Source organism: Rissa tridactyla, chromosome 4, assembly GCF_028500815.1.
Source record: "Rissa tridactyla isolate bRisTri1 chromosome 4, bRisTri1.patW.cur.20221130, whole genome shotgun sequence".
NCBI classification, from domain to species: Eukaryota; Metazoa; Chordata; class Aves; order Charadriiformes; family Laridae; genus Rissa; species Rissa tridactyla.
This window is the reverse complement of record NC_071469.1, coordinates 45,794,508-45,819,732: the sequence shown is the minus strand read 5'-3', so window position 1 is coordinate 45,819,732 and position 25,225 is coordinate 45,794,508. Positions and strand designations below refer to the sequence as shown.

Below are 25,225 nucleotides of genomic sequence, written 5' to 3'. Positions count from 1 at the left end.
TGGCTCATGTCCACCTTTTCATCCACAAGTACGCCCAAGTCCTTTTCCGTGGGGCTGCTCTCTATCACATCATCCCTCAGCCTGTATTGATAACAAGGGTTGTCCGGACCCAAGTGTAGGACCTTGCACTTGGCCTTGTTGAACTTCATAAGGTTTACTCGGGCCCACCTCTCTAGCTCGTCCAGGTCCCTCTGGATGACATCCCATCCCTCTGGCACGTCGACCGCATCACTCAGCTTAGTGTCGTCTGCAAACTTGCTGAGGGTGCACTTGATCCCACCATCTATGTCATTGATGAAGATATTGAACAGCACCCTGTCAGCATTAGAGAATACACTTTTTGTCTTTTTAACACCCAACAACAACCCATGGGCAAAAATGCAACACCCTAATACCTATGTCTGCTCTACTGGGAGTATGGCACACATCGACACACCGGACACTGATGCCACACTGAAACTCTTGTAAGCAATCCCGTACTGGCATAACGAGAAACCAATGCAGCACCCAGCCTGCATGAGGAGTGAGGTCCTTCACACAAACAGCTTTCAGAACTGAAACCTTGGAACTGGAAAGCGGTCCAGCCATGTTGTGCTCGTTCATTACTATACAGGCCTTAGCACAGCGCAGATGTGCGCGTTTGTAACTCTCCCTCTCCCACCTCAAACGGGGCATTGCCTTTCGTTCCTGCGGGAACTGAGGAGGAAGCTGAGGCGGCGGCCGCCGTGTGTGTCCTCCCGGCGAGGAAAGGCGCTGCCGGGCCCTCCACTTGCGCCCCCATCTATCGCAGGGCAAAAGAAGCTAACTGGTCGCCTCAGCCGCGCCGCCGCGGCCGGGCGCGTTGCTTGCCGGGAAGTGGCGTCTTCCCCGGCCCCGCCGCCACCGGCATCAGACTACAGGTACCACAATGCACCGCGCGGCAGACCCGGATGTTTTGCCTCCCCCTCCCCTGTGTGTGTGGCGCGGAGTCCTGGGCAGTGTAGTTTGTCGGCGCAGGGCGGGAGGCGGGGACGGCGGCCCGAAGGACTACAACTCCCGTCGGGCCGTGCGCCGCGCCGCGGCGGGGCGGGGCGGGGCGGCACCGGCCCGGTGTGTGAGGGGTGGGAGGGCGGCAGCACAGCGGCTTCCTCGTTACTGATAGCCCGGGCGGCTGTCGCGCCTCTGGTAGCGCCATGGATAACCGGTGCTACGGGTGTGCGTCCAAGTTCTCCGTCTTCAAGAAGGAGGCAAGTCTGGCCGAGGGGGGGTCGGGAGCGGCTGCGAGGCGGAGCCCGGCCGGTCCCGCGGGCGCCTCCCCCGCAATGCGAGGGCCCGAGCGGGGAACCGTGACGCCCAGGCACGCTTCCCGACCGGCATCGTAGCGTCGTTGTCCTTGCTTGCCTAATGAGCTCTGGTGGTGCCTATGTCTTTAAATATGTGTGATCACTGCAAAAAAAAAATTTAAAAAAAAAATCGTCAAAATAGATGTCATCCCTCTAACCCAATATTCGGTCATTGTCTCGGAGAATTCCCCACATACACGCTTTATTATACTGTGGGATGAAATGGTGTCCCTGCTTCTAGCAGGAGTTGCATGTTGGTGCTCAAAGGCTCTCCAGAGTCTCCGTATCTTCTTGAGCAGCAGCCAATGGTACAGTTCTCTTAAAAAAAACAAAAACAACAACAAAAAAAAATCAGCATAGCCCCAGTGTTATTTCCAGTGCATCTCAGCATGGGCCTGGTTCCTGCGTACAGCCAGCCAGAGTAAGGGGGTGTGTATGGTGACGAGGTGATGGAGCCCTGTCCTGCTCCTCTCTTGTATCTCCGCAGTGTGGATGCAAGAACTGCGGACGGTCGTTCTGCTCGGGCTGCCTCAGCTTCAGTGCTGTCATTCCCCGCTCTGGAAGCACTCAGCAGAAAGTGTGCAAGCAGTGTCACGGAAAACTGACTGGGTAAGACGGGAGTGTTTCTTCACCCAAAGACAGTGTCCCACTTTGTTTCTTCATTTTGCATCCCAGTGCTGTGTTGCGGATTTCTGTGTGAGCTGTGCCTTCCATTTCTGCATGCACACTGCCTGTACCCTGGAGTTTCAAGCCAGGCCATTACTGAACTGTTGTTACATGAACTGTGCAGTCCAAAGATAGGAATCGGGATTTGTGAGGCTGTTCTCTGTGGTGACAGAGTAGTCTGAAAGAACCAGGTTTAAATCTTCATGGGTGGATGCTGAATGCCTGTGGATATCTTAGCTAGAGGAGGCCAAGTTAAGCCTCATTGTGTTTTTGCCCAGAAATGTACATCCCTTTGAAAGCACTGGCAGTCTTTTCAGATGTGTAGTGATTGAACGGCCTAACAATAAGATGTTGAAAGTGTTATTACCTCTGTGGGCAAACAGTGACACAAATCCTCATTGTTGAGGGGTCTCTGCTGTGTGTAGCCTGAAGACTTAAAATTTTGTAGCATAAAGTCAGTTTGCTTTTAAAAGAAAAAAAAAAATACTTGCAAACATAACCTGTGGAGTGCTTGTTGAAAACAAAAAAATTAAATTCAGTATCAGTATGAGTTCTATATGTGAATAAGTAACACAAGAGCACTAGTGTACACCAGAACTGCGCTCTCAACCAATTCTTCTGTGTCCTCTTCCTTCTCTTGCATTTCTCTTACCTCTCTTTCTCACTCCTCTCCTATAGCAAAGAATTTTCACCAGCGAATGGGGAATTTTCTGTCTAAATGAGGAAAGCCTCTCATTAGCAGAGGTCTTCATTTCAGAAACACTGGCTCATGAAAACAGTGGAGCTGTTGATGGTGAAAATGCAGCATTCAGTCTTTCAGTTTTGAAATTGTCTTATTTCCCTTTACAACTCCAAAGCCATTAAGAAAACAGGGCAGCCTTTCTCCATGTTTCCTTTGGTGTTTTTTTCTCATCTGTTTAATATCAGTACTATAAAGTTACAGCAGAAAAAAAATCCTCCCTGACTGGATAGCATGTAGATAATACACGTGGGCTGTGGCTCTGTGAGCTGCACGTGTTGTTGTTCTTCATGCAAATAGCTTTCAGAACTGAGACTTTAGGTCTGGCAAGTGGTCCATCAATGTTGGCGTTCATTTGTTACTATAAAAGCCTTAGCACAGTGCAGATGTGTTTGTAGCTGTGACTTCTAAGAATGAATAAAATATGCTAACTGCCTTACATAAGTGTGTAGTTTAGCAGCTCAACCCGAACGCAGCAAAATAGAAGATAGTTATACAAGATGTATTTGTGGTGTGCAGTGTTCAAGTGTGCTAGAAGATGTCGTTATGATACTAGTGGTTATATAATAACTTTTTAAACATTTTGTTTAGTTTGTGCATTATATAATTCTGTGTTGTTTGCATGCCACAGCTCCTTTCAGAGTGTTGTGCTGCACGGAAACTAATTACACTGGGAGTCTTACCTAACTACTCTCTATCCCTCTCTGAACTGGAAGGTGCAGGGTATTTCAGGTGTGGGAGGCAAGGGTATTTCAGTCTCTCCTCCTTTTGATCACTGGTGATCACACTAAATCACATTTTGTCCACATGCAAAGCAGCTGGACCAAAGGACTAGAAATAGAGTCCCTTGCTGTCCCAGACAGCTGTATCATCTTAATACCTTCCATAAGCTGATCACTCTCCATATTAATGAGGTTATGAAAGGGGAGGTTGAGAAACGAATACTGATGCCTCTGGAGTTGAGAGACTAGATGATTGAAGCATTGTCAGAATCTTGAGTTCAGAGAAATTATTGTTTTTGTCTTTCAGCGAGGGATCTCAAAGCAGTTCAGCAAAATGGTCACCACCAGAAAACTACAAAAAGTGAGTTGCAATTGCCAATCAGACGGTTGTTTCTGCTGCAGAGTAGCCTTTCAGGCCTTCACTCCACTTCCCCTGTAGAGACCAGCGAAAGTGGGAGTTGCGATGTTGGTATTTGCTTGTTCAGAATTAGATTAAGGATGGGGCTTTTATTTTGTTGTTTGGGTTTTTTGTTTGTTTGTTGGGGGGCGGGGTGTGTGCTCTTTTGAATAGACTCTTGAACAGCCACCTGCTTATGTTTGTGACTGATCAGGGTTGGCTTGGAAACAGGAAACTGGTGGTGAAATGTTCCTTGTCTACTTGGAAATGGTGCTAGGTGTGCTGCTCCTGTGAGCTAAGGTTTTCCTTACTCTTTGGAGTACCTCATTGTGCTGATACGGGAGAACCTGGTATAGGAGGGAGTGGTTTCTGTTCTGTTCTACACTGACATTCTTCAAATAGCTTCTTGGCTTCACAGAGGATGTTTTCATATCTCAGGGTTTAAAACTCTGTTCTCAGTTGTCATGTCTTTTTTCCATCCTTCTCACAGGCGTGTAGCAGCTTTTGACGCTCAGCAAAAACAGCTGAAAGGACAAGAGAAGGCAGCTACAAAACCCCCAGGTCAAGCAGGCTCCAGATACCAGGGGCTCTCAAAAGAGGACAGAGCTATTGCAGAGAGACTGGAGAGGCTCAGGGAGGAAAGGAAACCGAGTGAGTTTTGGAGGATACCAGAGATACCTTGGGTGGGAACACTGCTACTTGGGAAACACGGAACCTGGAAGGAGAGGGAAGTGCTGGGGTTTCAGAGCCTGCCCTGTTAAGGAATTGAAGGGTTAAAATTGGACAGAGCATCCATGTCCTGCTGCCACAATGGCCAGATTCTGCAACGATTTTAGATTAATGGTCCAGTTTCTTTTTGCTTCTTGGGGTTTCCCTTGAAACTGCGTCTCAGTTTTGGGGCAGTATCTTATTCGTGAAATCACTTTTTCATTTTTCATTGTTTGGGGTAAAAGCCTTTGTCAAGCCCAATAGGAGCTGGATGAAATAAGGGCCTTTGGCCAAACTATTTTGCAGGAGGTTTCCTGGGGCTCATTGTCCTGGGCAACAGCAGTGCCAGTCTCTGTGGGATTTTGTTCTCGCCAGCCTTGCCTCACAGAAGAGAAAAGAGACTCTCATCCGAGTCCACAGCTGTCAGGTTCTGGGGCAGCTTTGTGGTGCTTGTGGGAGAATAAACTATTTGAAAAATGATATGTGAGCTCTAAAAGGGAAAGAGCACACTGCAGAGTGGCTACCTGATTATCAGAATCATAGAGTCGTTTAGGTTGGAAAAGACCCTTAAGATCATTAAGTCCAACTGTAAACCTAATACTGCCAAGTCCACCACTAAACTGTGTCCTTAAGTGCCACATCTACATGTCTTTTAAATATCTCCAAGGATGGTGACTCAACCACTTCCCCAGGCAGGCTGTTCCAATGCTTGATAACCCTTTCAGTGAAGAAATTTTTCCTAATATCCAATTTAAACCTCCCCTGGTGCAGCTTGAGGCCATTTCCTCTCATCCTATTGTGTGTCGGGGGAGGGTTTCAGTCTGATGGCTAGGATTACATTGAGAGATATGGGAGCACTGAATTGTCCTGCCTAAATCACACTTATTTCTCTGCCTGTCCCTAGTATCCCGAGTCAGCTGATTGCCAAATGACATTATCCTAATACTTGCCTTATGGCTAGGAGATAAACTCAGAAGGAGATAGCAGTTAGCTTTAGGGTAGTCTCCGAGTCACTGTAGTATGACCCCTCATTCACATCAGGGTCTGAGGCAGGTTTTTGCTCAAATGTTCAGAGTCTGATTCCAGAAGGAAATACAATTTTAAGAAAAAAAAAAAATTGAAGCCTTTTGTTTTCAATGATAGAGTAACCTCCACCCTTGGGTTATTCTGAATTGCAGAGTCCATCCCTACTCAGGCTGAGATCGAAGCTAGGCTGGCTGCCCTGAAGGAGGACTGCCGGGGACCTGTTCCATCCACACAGGAAATGGAGGACCGGTTGGCTGTCCTGCAGGGGAGAGATCCTCCTTCCCAGGCTCCCAGACCTGTAAGCTCCCTCAGCTCCTTGGGCAGCAACGTATGATGAGCTGACGCAGTAACTGGTGTCCCAGCAAGTTAGCCACTCTTCCTTTTTCAGCTTTTTTGTGTCCAGGTGTCTCCCTTCAGAAATCCCCGTCTCCTGTTTCTGTCATTGCTCCAGAAGCCTTTAGCAGTTCACTGCTTCAGTTTGAATGCAGTATGTTTCTTTATGTCAAATGTAGTTCATGTATTTATTTTTAACAACAGACACTAAATTTTTTCCTCTCAACCCATTTGTATACCAAGGTGGTCTGATATTTTTTCAGAGCTGTGTTATCTGTGTTTGGGGCTTATCAGCCCGACTTTCTAATTGTATCTTGAAGTTGTTACTGCATCCCAGGGCAAAATCCTGTTAATTTTTCCAGAAATGGAAGCACAGAGTGGTTAGTCTGAGATGACACAGGAATGAGTTAGATATATGCCTTCAAGGCCTATATGAATGATCTTGTCCCTGAGAAACCATTTCCTCATGCTCCTTTTCCAGCAGTGTTGCTCACCCAGCTGTTATCATAGGTCTCAGCAGGGCTGCTGGCTGGCACTATTGAGAATGGCACTTTGTTTACTTTGGAGGTAGAGGCAGAGCTGGGTTTGGCAGCCAGCAGCATGTACTCCTCTTTATTCAGCACCACTTGCCTTTTTTGGGTGACTGCTTTTAGAGTTGTGCACATTCAGCACTTCTGAGAATGAAGCCCTGAAAGTCTAATACCAGATAACTCTAAGCTGAGACTCACGAGATCAGTGGATGTACCTTTTTGTGCTGCTCCCACTGAGGATGATCCTGGTTACCAAGCTTTTCCTTTGATTGAGTATGCCAGTTTCCTCTCATTTGCCTTTTCCCATGCCCTTGTTGTTTCTTAGGTACACCAGCCTCCTGATACCAGAAGTCTGGTCGAGCAGACAGATGACCTGTTAACTCAACTGTCTGAGGAAGTTGCCATTGATGAGCATTACAGACCAAGAGTCCAGCCTCAAGGTATCTGTTTTGGCTTCCAAAGACCTTTTTCTGTCTAATAACGTATGTACTATAGTGAGAAGGGAATATGTGCCTCCTTATCTAGCTTACAGGTGAGCTGGGTATCCAGTTTGTCCCTGTCTCGCCCATATGACTTCCAAATTGACCAAGAGCAGCCATCTGGCTCCCTACTGGGTCTCATTGTCTCTGCTTGGAGATGGTTCCTTCTTCTCAGGGTTGCTGCTCCTCTCTGTTTCTCTAAGGTGACCCTTCCCTGGGGAGGAGCTGCTGCTACTCCTAACACACCTATGCTCTGTTACAAAACATCGGAATCTCGGATACCATTATCTTCCGAGCTGTGATGCTTTCTCTGTGATCTGACTGTAAAACACAGTTTAATTCACTTTTTTCTTTTCATGTAGAGTGCAGATTCTACTGTGGCATGCCTTCTCCCATTATTACCCAGATTAATGGAGAGCAGCGAGCTGCTCTCATACCATTGCTTTAGTCATGTTGTCTGTGCCCAAGGAACATTGCTGCTGAGTCACCAGCATGGTCTGTGTGTCTCTTTGCAGCTGTTAGTAGACAAAGATTGAACGATCTCAGTCGTGAAAGTGAAGATTGTGTTTGCCCTGCAAATCTGGACCCAAAACAGCTAGAGGAAGAGAAGAATAAACTTCTGGCAGAAGCTGCTGCTGAGCTGCGAGAAGAGAACACTAGGCAGGAAAAGATCCTACAAGTTGCCAAGAGACTGGCAGCGCTCAGAGGCGAGGACCCAGAGAAAGGTGGGTAGCAGATGAGAATACAGTGCCAAGAGAGAAACCAAGTTCCCGTGACAGAGTAATTTCTTTTCCAAGAGGCATTTATCCATTTAAATCCTCTGTTCTGCAAGAAACAGACTGAGATTTGGTTCTGTCTGTAAGGTTATACTGGTTGGTTCATCATGAAATCAGCATGAAAGATTTTAGTTGAGGGTAAAGGCTGGAGCTGTAAGGTCAGACTGCTTTGTCTTTCACCCTTTGAGATAATTCTAGCATACCCTGGTGAGGTTAACAAAGCTTTTAAAATAAGAGCTCTGGTTTTGGTAGTGATTTTTTCCTTCCCTCTTCCAGTATTAAAAACAAACAGTAACACCCTTTTTGAGGAGTCCCCATCTGAAAAGGATCTGTCTCTGCCAGAGCCAGAGCTGCCAAAACGCGCACACCACAAAGGATTGTCTCTGCACACAAGTGGGCACAAGGTTTGAGGCAGGTGTGCGTTACAGTCTCGTGTCTCTTACTCTTGCAGTTACACTGGAAACCTATAAACTTCCTGACAGTGATGAGGAAGTAGCTGAGGAGGAAGCCATTCGCAGAGTGCTAAAACAGGTCAGAAGTGGCAGCTGTGGCTGTGTTTATCTTCCTCTCAATTATTCCCAGTGTGTATGTTACCTGGTGAGTGAGCAAAGGATGTATTTCTGTTCCTGGGCAGAGTTTCCTTCCTCCCCCCTCCTAGTGCTTTTCCAGTACTTGTTGCTGTGGGCCATTCAGCTACGTGCAATTGACAAACATGACTTCTAGTTTGTCACATTTTCTTCTCATTCGGGCTTAGTGTCTCTTGTGGTGTGTGTCTCCTCTCCAACCCCACTCTTTTCCTCGACCCATAGATGATGAGACGCGTGCTGTTGAGTGCAGCTTATGCCTAGATTTCTCTCTAAAATGTCTATGCGTTGTCTTGCAGGCAGACACGAGCTTTCTGTGCTTAAGTTTCTGCCTGATCACAGACCACATGCGTGTGATTATCATGATACTGAGGGTCTGATGATAGCTGCGCTGCAAAGCAGAGCGTGTTAGCTGAAGGCCCCTGCTGCTGCACTGACTGTTCACAACGTACACACAGTGTTCAGAGTGCAGACAGAGCAAGCTCACATCCGTCTGGATGACACAGATGTATTCAGACTTGTCATCTCCTGTTACCCCATGAGAGCAAGGAGAAGGGCAGGAGGTTTAGAGCTTCCAAATTGTGTTTGAAACAAGAAGCTTCTTGCTGTCTTTTGTCACCAGCTCACAGAGGAAGCAGCCCTGGGTGAAGCAAGTGGATTCAACATTCCTCCAGATCAGACCCCTCAACCAGGACCCTCGCAACAGAACCTGCGTAAAAAACCAAAGCAAAAGGTCAGTGAGCTGGTCAGGATCTCTTGAAATGACATATTCTAGGGTCTCAGGAGAGTACAGTTCTGCAGCAAAAGTTTGCTGTATCCTAGGCTTGATACAGGAAAAAAAACCCAAACAACTAGCTTCTCCAGAGTAGACAAACTGAGTGGCTTCTGCAAGGCTGACCAGCCCTGAGCACAGTTACAAGTAATTTCTTCCTGAAATACAATTCCTTTCAGGCTGGCTTTCTGCTGAATGGGATGGTGTCCTCTAAATCCAGAGAAGTTAGCATAGAGCTCACAAGATGGATATTAGAGAATGGATTTTTAACTCGGCAATATAATTAGACCAAGAAGGCCAATGTCTAGTACCATACAGCCTGAACCAGGGTAAGTGAGAGGTTTGCCAGAGCTTTCAGCATGTGCAGAATAGAACCTCTAGATAGTAATCAACTGTGTTCTCATATAACGTCAGAGGAAGGAATTAGTAACAAGATATCCTATGCTCAGAATGGATTCCCGCCTATTGTAGAAATACATACACCTTCAGTAATGTATATTACTGAATGAAATGGAACTGTGACTCACAGACACCTGACAGGCCTGTCCCCAGTGGAAGAAATTATTTAATTGTAAGCATTATTGAAAACATCCATCTCATAGGTATGCCATCTTGCCCTTCTGGGATTACTGATGTAAAAGATAGTGACATCTTATTGCTGTTGTGTTAGGAAGCTGCCTCTGCCAGTGTCCAGGCACTGTGTCCCAGTGTGTGTATGGCTGTTCAGTTCCACAAGAGTTCTTTGTAAAGCAAAAGGAGACAATAGATGGGCTCATGGGTAGATTTTTAGATTATGCTTTCAGAAGATCATTTTGGCCCAACCTCAGGTACAAATCAATAGTAGGGGCCTTTTGGCAAATCAGTTCCTTCGTCCCCCAGTTTTCTTTCTATAACAGAGAGAAAACACCACCCCCCCTCCCTGACCTCCCCACTGCTTTCCCTTCCTACATAATTGCGTTCAGCAAAACTGCTTGATTGCTTGCTTTTGCAGCCAGGATTGGTATTTCTGTGGTTCCTACCAGAAGGTCTGGGCTTCATGCCCTTAACACAGTATGGCCAATGTTGGTGTATATTGCTGTAGATACTAAATGAGGGTGAGTATCTGTTTACTTTCTGAGCAGCATAGATTCATGAGCAAATGATAGGGAGTACCTTGGGTTTTTATTTAACAATCTAGATACGTATGGAGCCTATCCTTGACCTCTGGGCAAGTTCATCTCACAGACTTAAGATCAACAGAGTGAACTATGTACCATGCGACATGTCACTGTGGCCACCATGCATTACAATGAAAGTCCTGTATTGTCTCTGCTGGGGTTTGAATTCTGTGTCTCCATTTTCTTTGTGAATTAGAGCCAGACTCCAACCACCACAGCTCTTGTCAGGGCAGATGACAGTGATGAAGAGGAGTTACCCTGGTGCTGTATCTGCAATGAAGATGCCACTTTGCGCTGCCATGGCTGCGATGGGGACCTCTACTGCCAGCGCTGTTTTCGGTAAGTCTCACAATTCCCCTTGGTCCTAGAGGCAGGTTACAGGTAAGCTTGGCAGCTTTCGTTTGTTCTTCCTGTTGGGCTGAAAAGCAGGCAGTAGGAGGGAAGATTCGAGGAACCCAGATCTGAGCTGAGTGCTAGCCATTATGGAAATACTTTGTGCAATCAGTAGTTATCCCAGGCTTCAGGTACTAAACTGGTCCTAGGCAGAAATATTCTATCTGTACTGCTCCAGTGCATGCTTGGGCACATTGTCTCGAGTGTTCTCTGGAGCAGCTGATGTATTGCATTGCGCGGGACGGGATAAGCCAGACCATTGTTCAGTGACTCCTATGGCTTGTTAATGACATTGTTGGGTGATCTGGGCTGGATTCCCATAAGAGGGGAGCTCAAATATTATAAATTCCCAAGGCTTTTCTCATGTTGAAACTCTGCAGTCTTAAACCATATTAAAAAAATCTTTGTTGAAATATGTATGGGCAAACATTTTTTCCTCAGTCAGGCGTTGAAGCAGCTAGAGTCTTGGTTCTTATACATGTGTAGCTTGATTTTTGACCAAAAAAATTGCACGTCTCAGATTTGGAGGGTTAACTCCTTTGAGTACAAAACTATTCCTCACAGCACTTGTGGCTTCTTTTTTTCATGCCTCGAAAGTATTGGGTAGTTGGGTGGGTTTTCAGATTAGTGATGGATGACATTCAGACAGCAGGATACTAACAATGTGATTGGGATATTAAGAGTTGCTTTTGCATATATTCTCATTTCCTCCAAATGTTTGTGTAGAGAGGTGGAAATGGAGTAGGGGAGAACATATAAAAATGGTAAGAAAACATATGACTGGAAATGTTAGATGATTAAAAACAAAACAAACAAACAAAAGTGTCAGACAGCAAACATCAGTAAAAGCAGAATCAGCAGTCTGGCAGGTGAGTGAGTATATTGGTTTCATGCTGCAGATGCAAGCTTGTGTCTTACTCAACGTTGCCTGCTTCTGAGCATGGTTAAGACAGCTGCCAATACACTGCATATTAGCCACAACAGTTACTTTTCAGAGTTATGTGGAGCAGACTGCCATTTTGACTGTTGTCGTAGAAGTTGTTAATGTGCCTGGGAATCACAGATATGGTGCTGAAAATGAGACGCCGGTTACATGAATTTCTCAAAGAGGGAAAGAGACAGAGTGACCTATTGTCATTTCCCATTCCAGCAGGCAAGGATGAGCAGACCTTTCCACAAAGCACCTCAGAGCAAATATCTTAAGTAGTTAGTCCACCTGGCTGCCAGTCAGGTCCTCACAGCTAACCCTTGGGAGAAGTTTCTAGTTAAGGGCTGCTGGGAGACATCTTGTGCAGTGGCTGAGGGTGAGTTCCCTGCTTGGATGTTTACTTCTGACTGCACTCTGTGTTTGCTTCTCAGGGAAGGCCATGATGAGTTTGACCCGAAGGACCACCACACCTCCCGCTATCATCTTCCTTGCAAGCAAAAGTGATCACACTCTTCATGGGCAGAGAAGGAGATGGAGAACGGGAAAAGAGAAGAGTTGGCCAGATGGGAAGAGCCCAAGTGGATTTGCAGCCAAAACGGGTGATGTTTTGGACAGTTAAAGGATGTGCTGTAATCTGAGAGAGGCTTGGAGGGCATGTGACTTTGTCCTCACAAATACAACCAGAGAAGTGCAGGGTTTGCTGTGCATGCTTGGGGATAAATGAGGACTTGATATGACGAGGTGGATACAAGTCTACAAATACAGATGTATTTATGCGGGTAGCAGTAAAGATGTGTGTTTAAGGCAGTACTGACTGGCTCATAAGTAACTTCCTGCTTTTGCTAACAGCCTACACGCTGGTTCAACAGGCAGCAAAGCACTTTGCACTAAGAAAACTGTCTGTGTCGTGATCACGTGTGTGATGAGAACTTCCAAAGCATAATAAAAACTATTTATGGAGGCCTGTGGTTTAAGTCTCTCCTGGAAATGCCTGACAGACCTTTATAAAGTATTGCCTTCTTGTAATCATATCTTATGCCTAGTGTCAAGTGGCTTAGGCAAAGAAATGAAGGATTGCGAAGTCATCAAAAACGTTTCTGTGGTGTGGCTGGAAAAGGTGCAGGGGCTACTCTGCCTTGATGGGCAGCGTTGCTCATGTATATGAAAAGAAGGATGCTTTGTAAAGGCAATTTGCTACTGATGCACAGCTTTATGATTTGCAGTGGCTGTGCCAAGGTTCCATGTGGTCTGTAAGAGCAGCATGTTAATCTGGAAGAGTTGTGTATTAGTTTGAAAGCAGGTTTTGGCTCTGTTTATTATTTGGTCCCCTGGTAGGATAAAGATGTTAGCTGTGCAATGCTCTTTATCTGTGCTATGAGAGAAGTTCAGTTTAATATGCTCATATCCCTCCCTGGAGATAGTCCAGATTCAAGTGGCACTTGCCAGTGACCAAAGCACCCAGAATTGCTTCAAATACCCAACTAAACTTGCCCTGAATTTGCTATATTATCCCATCAGGATGAGCTCTTCCCAGGACTATAATGTGACTTCCAAGACAGCTCTCTAAGGTTGACAAATTCCAATGGCAAAAAAATCAAGGATTTGCCTTTGACAGCAAATTTCCAATGAATCTTGCCTGTCTGGTTTGACGCTGCCGCTCCCAGCTGTCTGCCCTGCCCCTGTGCTTAAGGTCACTGGCTCTGTAGGTGAGTTGACGAAACAGTGTTTGCCCGCATCTCAGCCACCCCTGGTCAGAGCACATCAAAAACATTAAACTACTGCTGAAGATGTCTATGTGCTAACGTGCTGGACTGGATCAGGCCCCTCAACAGAAACCTGCATCAAACAATGTAGAGTAGTAATACTGCAGGTTAACACACTAAAAATTGGGAGTGTATCCAGCAGTGCCATCAAAACCCTTTGTTAGGAAGAGGTGGCAAAACCTGACTCTTGTGGAGGATCTTCCTTCTCCTGGCAGCCCTTGCTTTTACCGGTGCCTGTCTCTTTGGGACAGGTAGATAGGAAAACTACTTGAGTTGTTCTGATGCAAGAGCTCACAATGAGCCCTGTGTTACACAAAATTTAAGTAGAGAGTTACTGCCCTGAGGAGCTTGCAGTCTTAAAAATGAAAACAAAATGCTGTTCTGGCTTTGTGTTATTGTAGGAACAACACTGTTTCATTGCTATTTGACTTGGATAATTAGTCCGATAGCAAGACAGCCCAATTCTGTCTTAGGTTAAATGCTTTGTGTTTTGCATGTACAGGAGGAGATGCAAATACCTGTTCTTACGTCTCTTCTAAGACTGATCCACTCCTTTGGGCTTCAGCCTGTGTCCTTTCCAAGCAGTTAGTAGACACTTTAATTCTTGCTTTACAGCTGCTTTTTTGTTTTGTTTTTTTAAACGTCTTAGTATGAGCTGGTACGCTGCTTGCAACGTGTTGAATGCTCCATCAGCCACAACCAAACTTTGAGCTCCTTGTGCAGCCTGTGTCTTGTAAGCCTTGCCCTGTTCACATCAGTAGTAAAGGAGCAGGTTACAGCCGGAAGCAGTTTATTTAGTTTCCCAGATTGGTTTCTGTGGGGTCATCCCAAGGAATCCAGAAATGCACCCAACCCAATACCTGAAATGGAGCTTAGTCATACATGGAAGAGTCTCTTCACTCATACACACACATGCTGTTGCTTTCCCTGTGCCACTAATGGACATTTTTGTGGCTCCTGGGATTTCTGCATATAATTGGCCATTTTAGTGGCAGCCCAATTACTTTCCCCTGAAAAGGCATTCCCACTGGAGCTGTTGCCTCAGTAACCTCCATGTAGGAGGGGTAAAAGGGGTATCTAGATCAGCTTTCTGCAGGGAGCAAACCTAGTTGAATCTGTCATTGTGAAAGAGGAATGCTGCGTGACCTTTTAAGTGGGCAGTGCACTTTTAGCTGTGTTGCTCACTCCCTATCCTTGTCTTTGCAAAGGTGCTGGTAAACAAGTAAAGATACTGGTAAACAATCAGTTCCTGACAGGCCGGATCCACTTCAGTCATAGCCATTCAAGGACTGAAGAGAGCTTGGTGTCTTCAAGAAAGAGAATCAGCTGCTTTGCTTCTCTCTTTGTAGCATGTCATGAGGGCACAAGATTTTCTTTCCCTCTCAAAATATTTTGTATGTGAACTATGAAATGTAGGCTCCATCCCAACAAGAATTCAAAATAATAACACAAGATTTAACTCAGATTAGTTTACAAAGAGAGGTCTCAGCTTAGTTAAATTGCATTAACTTGCATTTGCTGTGGTTCACAAGCATGCACATTGTCTCAAGTGCTGTAACATCGTCGTGTGTCCAAATGTAACAGACAGAATATTTATAAAGGCAATGCAAGTGTTGATCATAACTAAGGGAAAACTGCATTAAAGGTTATTTTATACACCTTCATAAACCTTCAATTAGAAAAGCATATAAGCTTTCATGCATTCTGAGTTATCTTGGTATAATCAAGAAGGCAAAATTCCTTTAAAGAAACATTCTTACACAGTATCTGCGTACCAAACTTCGCAGCTCTGTGCTAGTGATGGGGCTGAGAAACAGCAAAGTTATTGGAAGGTGTTTGTAAAAAAAAATAAATAAAAAATTGCATTTAGTCTATCCTTATGGTCTAAGCTGAAAACAGCCAAAAAGTAAATAAAAGCAAGTATAACTTGCTGCTTTTAAAAACTAAACAAAAAGAAGTTGCTCTGATTGCCTTATGTTGCTTTTTCTTTTGCACCAGTGACCTGAGAAAACATGTAGCACTGGCCACATCTTGCTTGTTTTCCCAAATGCTCACACAGTGGTGATTTGAAGCGCTCTCATGTGGTATTGATGTCCTTATGTATTACAACGAACTGTGCATCATAAGGCCTGCAGCTTACCCTCTGCTACTTGCAGAATAAGTACAAAGACAACTTCTCTCTAGCAGAGTTTCAAGAACCTGCTTTTTCATGGGTTCTAACAATGTCTGCCTTAAAGCAGATATTCTCTTTTGCATCACTCCATATTGAGAGAATACAGAACAATGCCCAGGGTGGAGAAAATATCTTTCTTGGGCCAGAGGAGAGGCATCTCAGGTCTTTGTGCTATTACAACTCAGCAGAATAAAACAAAGCCTGCTAGGGTATCTAATTAATCTGGACTTTTATGCATTACTGTGCTGTAGCTAGTTACAGCTCTAGTTCAGGAAACTCAGCTCGTGGCCTGTCCACCTTGATCTTCTACCTGAACTTCTGTTTGAACCGAGTCTGTGTTTTTAACAGTACTCAGAGCTTTTTGTCAGTGTGCTGCTCACCTTTCTCAAGGGGTATGATACATGAGTCTTAGCAGGGGTCAATCCATGAGCAATGCCAGATCTACAACCAGTGCAGCTCTGGATTTAATTTTTTTATTGTTACTTTACTTAACAAAGCTGATGTTTCAGGAGGGCAGGCATGTCCTATTAGCCCCTTACTAAGCCAAAAATGTCATGTCCCTAGGGCTACCATAGATATATATGGACCCGATAAAGAAAAGCCATTTCTCCAACTAGTGGTCGAGGCCTAGAGCCTCTTGGAGCAGACATAGGACAAGGTAAAGAGCTGCCTGGCTTGCTAACTTCCAGGAGGCTGTCACATACGTGAGCAGCACGTGAAGGGAAGCAAGCTGTTACATCACAGTTGTTAACGGCAGCTTGGATTTTGCCCTCTCAGAGATGTGCACAGCCCACAGCTTGATCACTGACAATTCTACTGGAAAATAGGAGGGAAGCAAAAGGGCAACAGACGTCACCCTGTTACTGATAAAGGTGAAAAGACTAATCTATTTAAGATACTGCTGGTCCAGCCCGAGAGTTCTTGTTTGTCTTTGCTAGCTAACCTGCATGTCCCTTTTGTTCCAGAGTTGGCCCCTTCTGTCCCTGTCTGACAAAACATGTACTCAAAAGCTATCCTTGAACATACTGGTACATAGGAGCTTCTCTGGATGTGACTCAGCAACTCACCTCTTGTGTTTGAGCAGCAGGCATAAGAGCGTAGGGGCAGGACATAATGTGAGAGTCTGCTCTGCCTCAGCAATCAGCCTCAGTTTGCTGTCTTATTTCCTAGCCACGTGTGTCAAGTTACTGACTTGCTGAGAGGCTGGATGTAATTTCCCCTGTATTTTTCCAGACACGTTAGTTGTAGCCAGAAGACTTTGTGGAGTGACACAATGTGTCCTACTTCACTTTTCATTTGTGAGACCTACCTATCTGTAAAAGACTTCTTTAGTGTCTGAAAAGAGAGCAAAAGCAAGCAGTGCATGGCTGGTTTTCTCTGTTTTAATATACAAAATAAGCGGTTTTCCAACATCTTTTTAAATTATGACAAAAATCATTCCCAGACCTTGCTGCTTTAGAAGACACTTCTAATTCATTAAGTCCTAAATTCCACAAAAAGGAAAAACAATCTCTCTTCCATCGGGCTTAGCAGCTGTTTCACTAACTTCCCCTTACTAGACCAGGTGCACTCAAACATTTTCCTTCCACCCTACTGTATATTTTCTGTCCAACCTTCATGAATAACAGAGGCTTAATATGACTTACAAAGTACGTGCAATGCTGTAGAGTCAGGTACAATAGTAACAGGCAGCAGATCGCAGCTGGGTCTCAGCCAGACTGAAATAGAGTGCAGCTTAACAGTAACTGATTTTCCATGTTGATGAATGAGTGATAACCAATGCCTTGTTTTCCTTGCAGTGGACGGAAAGAAAGAAGTCTCGATGAGCTCCTGAGAATTGTATTCAGTGCTCTTCAGCCATCATGGGAATTCCTAGAAGAAACTAAAGGAAGGATGTCCTTATTCCCCAGCTTAACATGCCCTTTAAGAATCAGGAAAATGTGCAATCTAGCTCCCTGCTCTGTGCGTAGATCTGGAAGGAGTGGAGACTTCAAACCACTGGTACAAACTTCACAAACTTTGTGACATTTCACAACAACAGTAAGTCCTAAACACATTCTGAAGTGATGTTGCTGATCCTGGGTTTTGTGGGGAAGATACACATTTCCTTGTGACCAAAGCTGGGTGTTTCATGTGGGCAAGGTCATTTCTTCTGAGGATTGGTGATTCTCCGGAGACCTCTCAATCGACTAAGCAATTCCGTAATGAAGTCCTACAATGAGAATTGGTTGAAGAAGGATGTCATGTTAATTCCAGTGCTCACCAGCCCAAAGAGTACTATGGCACCTGCATTATTCCCACATTTGCCTTCATGTACAGCAGAAACCAGAATTTTGACATGTATTGAGCAAACCTATCTTTTACCTTAGGAAAGGAGACCTTTTGATGGATGAGAAGGGTCTAAAAGCCCCTTCCCTTCCCCTGTCTCACTCTGGAGCAGCCACGTTTACTTTCTCCCCAAGAGGAGCTAGCCTGCTCCTCTTCATCCCAGATACCTGCTTTTTCCACCATGAGATGACCTCAGGATGCTGTTGTCCTCTGTTAGGTTCCACTGCTTCCTGTTGCCACCATAACCTCCTGCCCACTTCTGCTGCCCTCCCAATCTAGGGCAAAGCAAGCTGTCCCTCTTGTCGAACCTGTAAAGCTCCATGGTGTGGATTGCAAACCATCTCGGAGCTGTGCCAATTTTACAAGGAAGTGGCTGGCAGAGAGGTGGAGCAAAACACATGTAGGACTAATGATAACCTGGAGCAGGGTTTGAGGACAGGCAGAGCAGATAGATCTGCCTGTTAATGGAGATAAACCCCGACTACGTTGCTGACACAGACAAGGACTATGAACTAAACTGGACTGTCTGGTTATTCCAAGCAGAAGCCAATGGGACTAGTTCAAACTTTACCCTCTGCATGACAATTAACATCACCATAGAGGAGTGTGCAGCCTTTCTTCACCCAAAAAGATAGCTACATGTACTTGTAATTAGGCAAGGTCACTGCAAGTATTGCAGCTTGTTACCATTTGTGTTGTGTGGAAGCCCAGCTTCCTTACTTGGGTCATCAGAGGCTGCCTGCCACAGCATGCTCTGGAAGTAAATGCCTTGGATCATACATACCTTTTCCGTCAGGCCTTTCAAAAGAAACCAGTTTGTTTCCTCTATCTACTTTCTGCAACTAGGCTGCTGTGATCTTTCAAGGGGACCAGATTTGAGATCACCGTGGTGAAAGTACATATTTTTGCCAATGGGGCAACAGTATCTGTTTGTAGTTAGAGAGTACCGTGCTGTCTACAAGATACCTTCATGGCTTACAAATCAGTAGAGCAAACTCTTGTCAGTTATCTCTCTGTGAATGTGGGGTTCTTCCCTAAATTCTGAAATTCAGACACTCTGAAAACTATTTCCCTATTGCCGGCCTTGTCTGCTGAACCCCTGTGACTCTCTGCAATGTTTGCTACGGCCGAGTTTAATTTCAATGATAGTCGTGCATCCACCTCATTTTCTGTATGTTCATGATTGTGCACCTACATGGGCTCGACAAGATGTGGAGACTGATGAATGCTGTCCAAGCACACTGTTCACACACAATGCGCGTGACTGAAGCAGTGATGGGGGAACCCCGTGTTGCACAGGTAGGCAGCGCAGTGAAAGCAATTGCTGTGCGGTGCATGCACTACGCTGCAAAGTATTGGGCTCCGCTCCTTTGAACATTGTGACAGCTACTGGGATTTCTTTAACTCTCTAACTGAAAACCAGTACTTGCAAAGTTCACATGTAAAACTAATTTACATGGCCACTGATCAACAATTATCTGCCTAATCCAATCTGAGGGCCATCCTACGTTCTCATCACTTGTAACACTAGAGTAGTTTAAGCTAAGAATGCATTTAGTTAATGGTGGGCAAGATGGTTATGTGAGCTGGATCTCTGCCTATGGCTTTTCTACAGTGAGGACCAAATAGCAACTCAGCCTGGTCATCTCAGGATGTCCGAACCATGGAATGAACTTTCTTTGGTTGTAAAGCGTAATTCCTTATTTCTTCCGCTGCTCTGCCTTCAGCCCACCCATGTAGATTTGCATGTATTTTCCTAACACAGCAGAATAAAGTGGGACTTCTTTCGCATTGGGAATTAAACAAATTCTGCACCGTCATATTAGGCACAGTAATATCTTGGCTATTCAACCAAGCAGCAACAGACACACTCTTACGGCACAGTAGAACACACATATATTGATGGTGCCTCACTCACCTCTGTTGGGCTGGAGCACTCATGGAGGATTTCCTAAAAACCAAGGAGGAGTCATTTTAGTATTTTATGAGTTGACCTATTCTCCCCTTCCTCCAGAAAGGTATATGAACTTACTACGTTTGACAAGCTAAGACACAGGGAAGCATCATGCAACAGTGTATACACATATTCTGTACCCCACACACCGCCACTACTCTTTATGAAAGAAGTCCCTAACTTAAAGTCACCAAGTCCCTCTATCTGACCTGTAGTTTTAATTTCTGTTCTTCATTAGGGACCTCCAGGAGATCTTCAAGATCAATTTCTGGTTCAGGAGCTGCTGCCTCTGTTTCCTCTCTTAGCTAAAAATAAAAAAATATATGCAGTTAATAAACCTTCAGACTTCTAAGAACTTTAGAGGCCATCTTTAAAGAACTGAACAGCTGAGAAGAAACTAGTTATAATTAAACTATGCTGCAAAGTTGAGGTCAAGATATAAATTGTCTCAAAACAAGGAGATTCTTATAAAGAAGGCACGGATCCAGCACCTCTGTGGTGCCTGCTGCAGCCACGCATCCTGATGTACGCATTCTTTATCTTTTTCCACATCAACACTTGATACCACTGCTCAGGGATCACTGTCCATCATGGGAAGACCCTTCCAAGAATATCCAACTGCAATTGCCGACTGCAATGCAATGTTAGCCAGCCTGGGACAACCCTCATCTAAGAAGAGTGCACACAAGCGTTCACCAAACAGAAATCCAGTGGGCTTAATCTTGGAGAGGCACAACTAATATTTATATTAGAGATTTTTTGACTTTTAGGGTAAATACATTCACATAGTTGGTATTTATACTATGGCTTTTTGCAGTAATGGAGGCAAAACCAAGCTTTTGAAAGCACAAATATCGAAAACAATATTTTGCCAGCTTTCTCTAACAGATGTGAGAGGGATATAATTGTCTCCTTTAATGTAAGAGAGACCCCAAGCTTGGGTGATTGGAGTAATAATCTTGTAATGCATGTAAGGGTGTTAGTTGGAAACATTTGTAAACTTGATCACAGCCACATTTTAGCTCCACATGTCTCTACAAGACTGTAAGGAAAGCAGGCTGTGGTTTCCAACGTATTTGCAAAATGAATCTTTGACAACACAACACTAGTAATATTTTAACATAGTACCGAGCAAAATAAGGATACTGAGTAAACAGCGCAGTACCCAATTGCTGGGTAGCTTTTATGGATGTGTATGTAAAACATTAAACAATAAAGGCAGTACTTACAGGAAAAAATGAAACTTGTTCTGAACAGTCTCTGATACCAAGCCAGAGAGGAAGTAGAAAACCTTTGTTCAGCTTTGTTACGCAGCTGACTTGACAATAAGTAATAAAACAGAGTTAAATATATTGTACTGTGACCCACACAGCATTTCTTCTTAAAACTAATAGTTTTCATGTGACTGTTTAGACAACAGGTGTTGATCCAGCCTGCCTTTGTCTCTGGCCAGAAGGGAGAGGCAGGGTAGGAACTCCCTATGGCTTTCTGGTCCTAGTATGGATGGTGTTCTGGCTTCCGGGTGCAGGGAATTATCTCAGAAATAAAAATTGTCTCCTGAGTCTTAGTTTTGTTGCAAAAAGCCTCATGACAGTAAATAGCATAGCATTCAGATTACCTGGATCAGGAGGCGATGTTTGAACTAACCTTGCTGGCATTTGAACCCGCAATGCTGTTTATTCTGGCCCTGTCACACGGGTTTCTGGAAGACACTGAGGAACATTGCACTGCCAAGGGCAGGTGGAGCAAAAGAAGAAGCTGATGAAGAGACAATGTAATGGAAGTCGACGGATCTGAGGAAGCCCAGACTAGCAGGGCTAACTAAATAGTCTGGGCACAATGCACAAAGGAGAGCAGGAGGACCTGCTGCACACCTGGGTGATTACAAGTAATTTACTGTGGCACATGTATTTATTTGAAAAGATCCTCTGTAACCCCCTGTTGTTTACAGTTATTAACAATCTCTGACCTGGCACAGCATCATGTTATGTAGTTCCTGGTAGCAAATCTCTTAGGTTGGCCCAAATACACCAGGAAGCTGGGAAACCTGTTGTGCTGGAGAGGTGCTAGCAAAGGCAAGCCACTGGCAATCTGTTCCTGTAAGGGCATGGCTGGATTTCTCACTTGTGCCTCCTGGGATTTTATAGTACGGAAAAAAAAAATCCCCTTTGGGCAGCTATTCTGATGACAGTAAACAGCTCCTTATTCTCAGAAAACCAGGAGTGATAACATAACCCGACTTGTTTTTCTGACACCTTTACAAGCGTACATCTGTAGGCTTGGGCAAGTACGAGTAGTACATGGGGAGCCTCATCCGGGGTCACGTTATCCAGCCCTTCTCCTTAAAACTGCAATAAATCCCCAAAGGGCAAGGTGTTCTGTTACTCAAAGCAGCAGCCCTTCTCCTCGCTTATCTCTGGCAAATCTCACCAGTCAGGCTCAGGGCTCTCTGAACTGAGCTACCAGCCCCAGGGACAGTCCCCTCAGTGCCAGTGCAGGCATGGTTGGCAGGCGACACTGTCACTGCCACTGTTCTTTTGTACAGCCTCCACTCACCAGGACCACCACCCTAGCATTTCGCAGACACGCAGAATTTTGCCTATCTATCTGGCCAGGTCTAGTGATAACATCTGCTCCTCTGTACGCTATGTAATGTTTCACAATGCATTATCAAAAGGCCTAAGAGACAGCCGAGAATTGCTATCATTTTATAAACTAAAGAAGACAACTGGAAATTCAGAATTAGGTCTTGAAGACATTATAAGCTTTTTTCCTTTGTCATTTTTACTAATTCAAGCTATAAAATTGTTTGAGAAGTTTAAAAATGTTAATTAACAGAACAGGAGCAATAATATACTCATTTCCAGAGTAGCCATGCATTTACGACAGAAGGATGGACCTTTTTTCCCCACTTTTGTTTTCTACTGCATATTCTTTGCATATGGCATCAATTAAAACAGAAATTAACTATTTTCCTCTCCCAACATGACTTAAGAACCCTGTACGTTCCCACAAATACCAAATAGGAAACAGTCACACAGAAAATTATGATAATAATGATGACAATAACAATAAACAACAACAGTAACAACAGTAATAAAGACAGCCTCGGAGGCAGTTCCCGAAGTCTGACTTTTCAGCTGTGGAGCTGACATCGTTCTACGGCTCTCAGGCCCAGAAAATCAGCCTGGAGCTCTCCCAGGGCAGACAGAAGCTTCTCTGTACCATCATGGCATATAGGACAAAAATCTCCTCTCCTGGGCCGTTCTAACATGTCCACTCCCACCGTTGATTCCAATTTGAGACTGCTGATGCTCAGAGTGGAAGACTCTAAGCAATCATCCGCTCTTTTTTCCTTGTATCTCAAAAATGTGGTTAGCGGTGTGCTGGGGTGCAAAGACAGAAAGCGGGGCAGAAAGGGCTTTACAGTTCATTTAGTCCATCCCCATCAAGGACAGGAATAAGCCGGTTTACACAATTTGTTAAACCCATCTATGTCTTCTGTTGAAGATGTACTGGGTTGTGAGTCAACTGAGTTGACTTTCTTTCTTTCTTTTCTTTCTTTTCTTTCTTTCTTTCTTTCTTTCTTTCTTCTCTCTTCTTCTTTCTCTCTTCTCTCTTTCTCTCTTCTCTCTTTCTCTCTTTCTCTCTTTCTCTCTTTCTTTTCTTTCTCTCTTTCTCTCTTTCTTTCTTTCTTTCTCTCTTTCTTTCTTTCTTTCTCTCTTTCTTTCTCTCTTTCTTTCTTTCTCTCTTTCTTTCTCTCTCTTCTTTCTCTCTTTCTCTCTTTCTTTCTTCTTCTCTTTCTTCTCCCTGCTGCCAGTGGGGAAACCTACAAGTCTGCAGACTCTGCAGCTACAAATACAGCGTTATCTGGAGTGTGTAATTCAAACAGCAGCTATACCCACACTGTTGTCACCAAAAGGAACACGGACGCACAGATAATTCTAACCCAGCTGGCTTAGATGCTGCTTGCAGCAAAGCCACTCACCACATGGAGCTCAGCAACATCTTCTGCGCATCTCTCCAAATTCTGCTATTCGTGCTGAGCGAGAGCTGCCCCCCAGCAGCTGCAAGAGCAGGCAGTTTAAAGCTAGTTGGATTATGTCTATGCAAGCTTCTCTGACTGCAAACACACGAGTCAGACAGAGTGCTGTAGCAGGTGGCAATTAGATACCTAATGAAGACTGAAGATGAGAAGCTATTTCCAGTAAGGCAGAGCAAGCAAATTTCTTCCCCAGCACTCAGGGCCTCTAGCCCCATTCACCTGAGGAGCGGGGGGCTGACTTGCCCCAGCTACTCACCCGGCATTGGTACAGCTCCTGCAGCTGGTGTTGATCCATTCCTCCAGGTCTAGCCAGCGCTGTAGGTCTTTGCGGTTGTACTTTATGGTTAACTTGCCCAGTTTCCTGTGTGATGATTCCTCACCAGGTTTCTCTGGCGTCTGGAAAGTCACCCGGGGCAGTGCGCTGGAGTCGCTGGCCATGCTCACCGCTTCACCACAGCAACTTGCCTTCCCCTGGGCTCCCTCACTCCTTTTCTCTGTCTCTTTTAACCAACGCCTCTCTGCAACTAGTGGCTCACAGCACAAGCTACTCGCAGACGCCAAAGGTGGGCAGCATCGGTGATCCCAGGGAGAGAAGTGGGGGAGGCCACACGGCCGGCTGGGGCAGCAGCCAGGCTCTGCAGGCAGGCAGAGTTACAGCAGCAGATTCTTGGGTTTCACCATCGGCCGTGCTGACAGGAGCAGGGAGGCAGGCAGAGGAGTTGTTGTAATAACATCTGTTGTTAAAAGAAGCCAAGTGAACCACGGAATTGATGAAACAAGCTTGTTAATATTTAACGCAAGTCAGGTCCAAGAGGTGGGGAAGAAGGAGGTTTCAAATTACTGATTTCCTACAGGCATAGCTTACATGGATGTGCAATTCCAGAGCATTGATCCATACATAATGCATTGAATCCTGCTGTGTTCAAGCTCCCCAAGCCTCTGTGGACTACTTTGCCTCCAGCTACAAGGTTTAGCTCCCATTGAAATGGTGTATTTGGCATTTTCCAGCTAAAGCACCAGACCCAGCACAGACAAGGAGAAGTGGTCTGGAGTCAGGTGGCTACATCCACTATTTTGCAAGGTTGGGAATACTTGGTCAGTGACGCTGTATGCCAAACTTGGACTCAACAGTCCCATTCTACATTGTTCTACAATGTAAATTTATTCCAGCTTTCTCAAAATTTCTGTAGAAATCCCGGTGGTCTGAATTTGAGATCATTTGAGCGAGGTGCTTCTGAGATAAAACAAAATACCCGTATTTTTATTTTTTTAAAAAAGTACAATATTTGATGTGATGACACCGCAGGGGAAGGCCTGTCTATGGATATAGCACTATCTCCTTCCCACAGAAAAGTATTTAGGGTAAAAATGTTCGCCTGCTGAAGCACCATAAACTGCTATCGTATAATATATTATCATTTCTTGCTTTA

General features: G+C 44.9%; 2 protein-coding genes across 5 annotated transcripts; one reads left to right on the top strand and one right to left on the bottom strand.

Annotated features, from left to right (window-relative positions):
- Positions 1–1,097: 1,097 nt before the first annotated feature.
- ZFYVE19 (zinc finger FYVE-type containing 19) lies at positions 1,098–17,520 on the top strand. 4 transcript variants are annotated; one of them, XR_008466022.1, is made up of 12 exons: positions 1,098–1,226; positions 1,810–1,931; positions 3,757–3,810; positions 4,337–4,497; positions 5,733–5,878; positions 6,769–6,883; positions 7,438–7,647; positions 8,150–8,295; positions 8,905–9,015; positions 10,408–10,550; positions 11,964–12,131; positions 17,268–17,520. XR_008466022.1 is itself a non-coding variant. In XM_054199204.1 (11 exons), exons 1-11 carry the CDS (start codon positions 1,173–1,175, stop codon positions 12,034–12,036), a joined length of 1,269 nt encoding a protein of 422 aa, XP_054055179.1. In that variant the 5' UTR covers positions 1,098–1,172; the 3' UTR covers positions 12,037–12,492. The 4 variants fall into 4 exon arrangements, 3 of the variants coding, with proteins under 3 accessions (XP_054055179.1, XP_054055178.1, XP_054055180.1); XM_054199204.1 differs by lacking the exon at positions 17,268–17,520 and having other exon boundaries at positions 8,150–8,229; positions 11,964–12,492; XM_054199203.1 differs by lacking the exon at positions 17,268–17,520 and having other exon boundaries at positions 11,964–12,492.
- On the bottom strand, positions 13,051–24,544 carry PPP1R14D (protein phosphatase 1 regulatory inhibitor subunit 14D). The gene is given in 5 exon segments (XM_054199206.1): positions 13,051–17,680; positions 19,715–19,747; positions 19,960–20,055; positions 24,052–24,080; positions 24,083–24,544. Coding segments are annotated over 5 exon segments (378 nt in total). The 5' UTR covers positions 24,234–24,544; the 3' UTR covers positions 13,051–17,611.
- Between the last annotated feature and the right edge of the window lie 681 nt (positions 24,545–25,225).

Bases quoted from the DNA above. Each gene is read 5' to 3' on its own strand.
- ZFYVE19 (XM_054199203.1), top strand. From the start codon at position 1,173: ATGGATAACCGGTGCTACGGGTGTGCGTCCAAGTTCTCCGTCTTCAAG. The intron at 4,498-5,732 runs GTGAGTTTTGGA...TCTGAATTGCAG, and splicing joins CAGGGAGGAAAGGAAACCGA to AGTCCATCCCTACTCAGGCT. The intron at 7,648-8,149 runs GTGGGTAGCAGA...TTACTCTTGCAG, and splicing joins AGGCGAGGACCCAGAGAAAG to TTACACTGGAAACCTATAAA.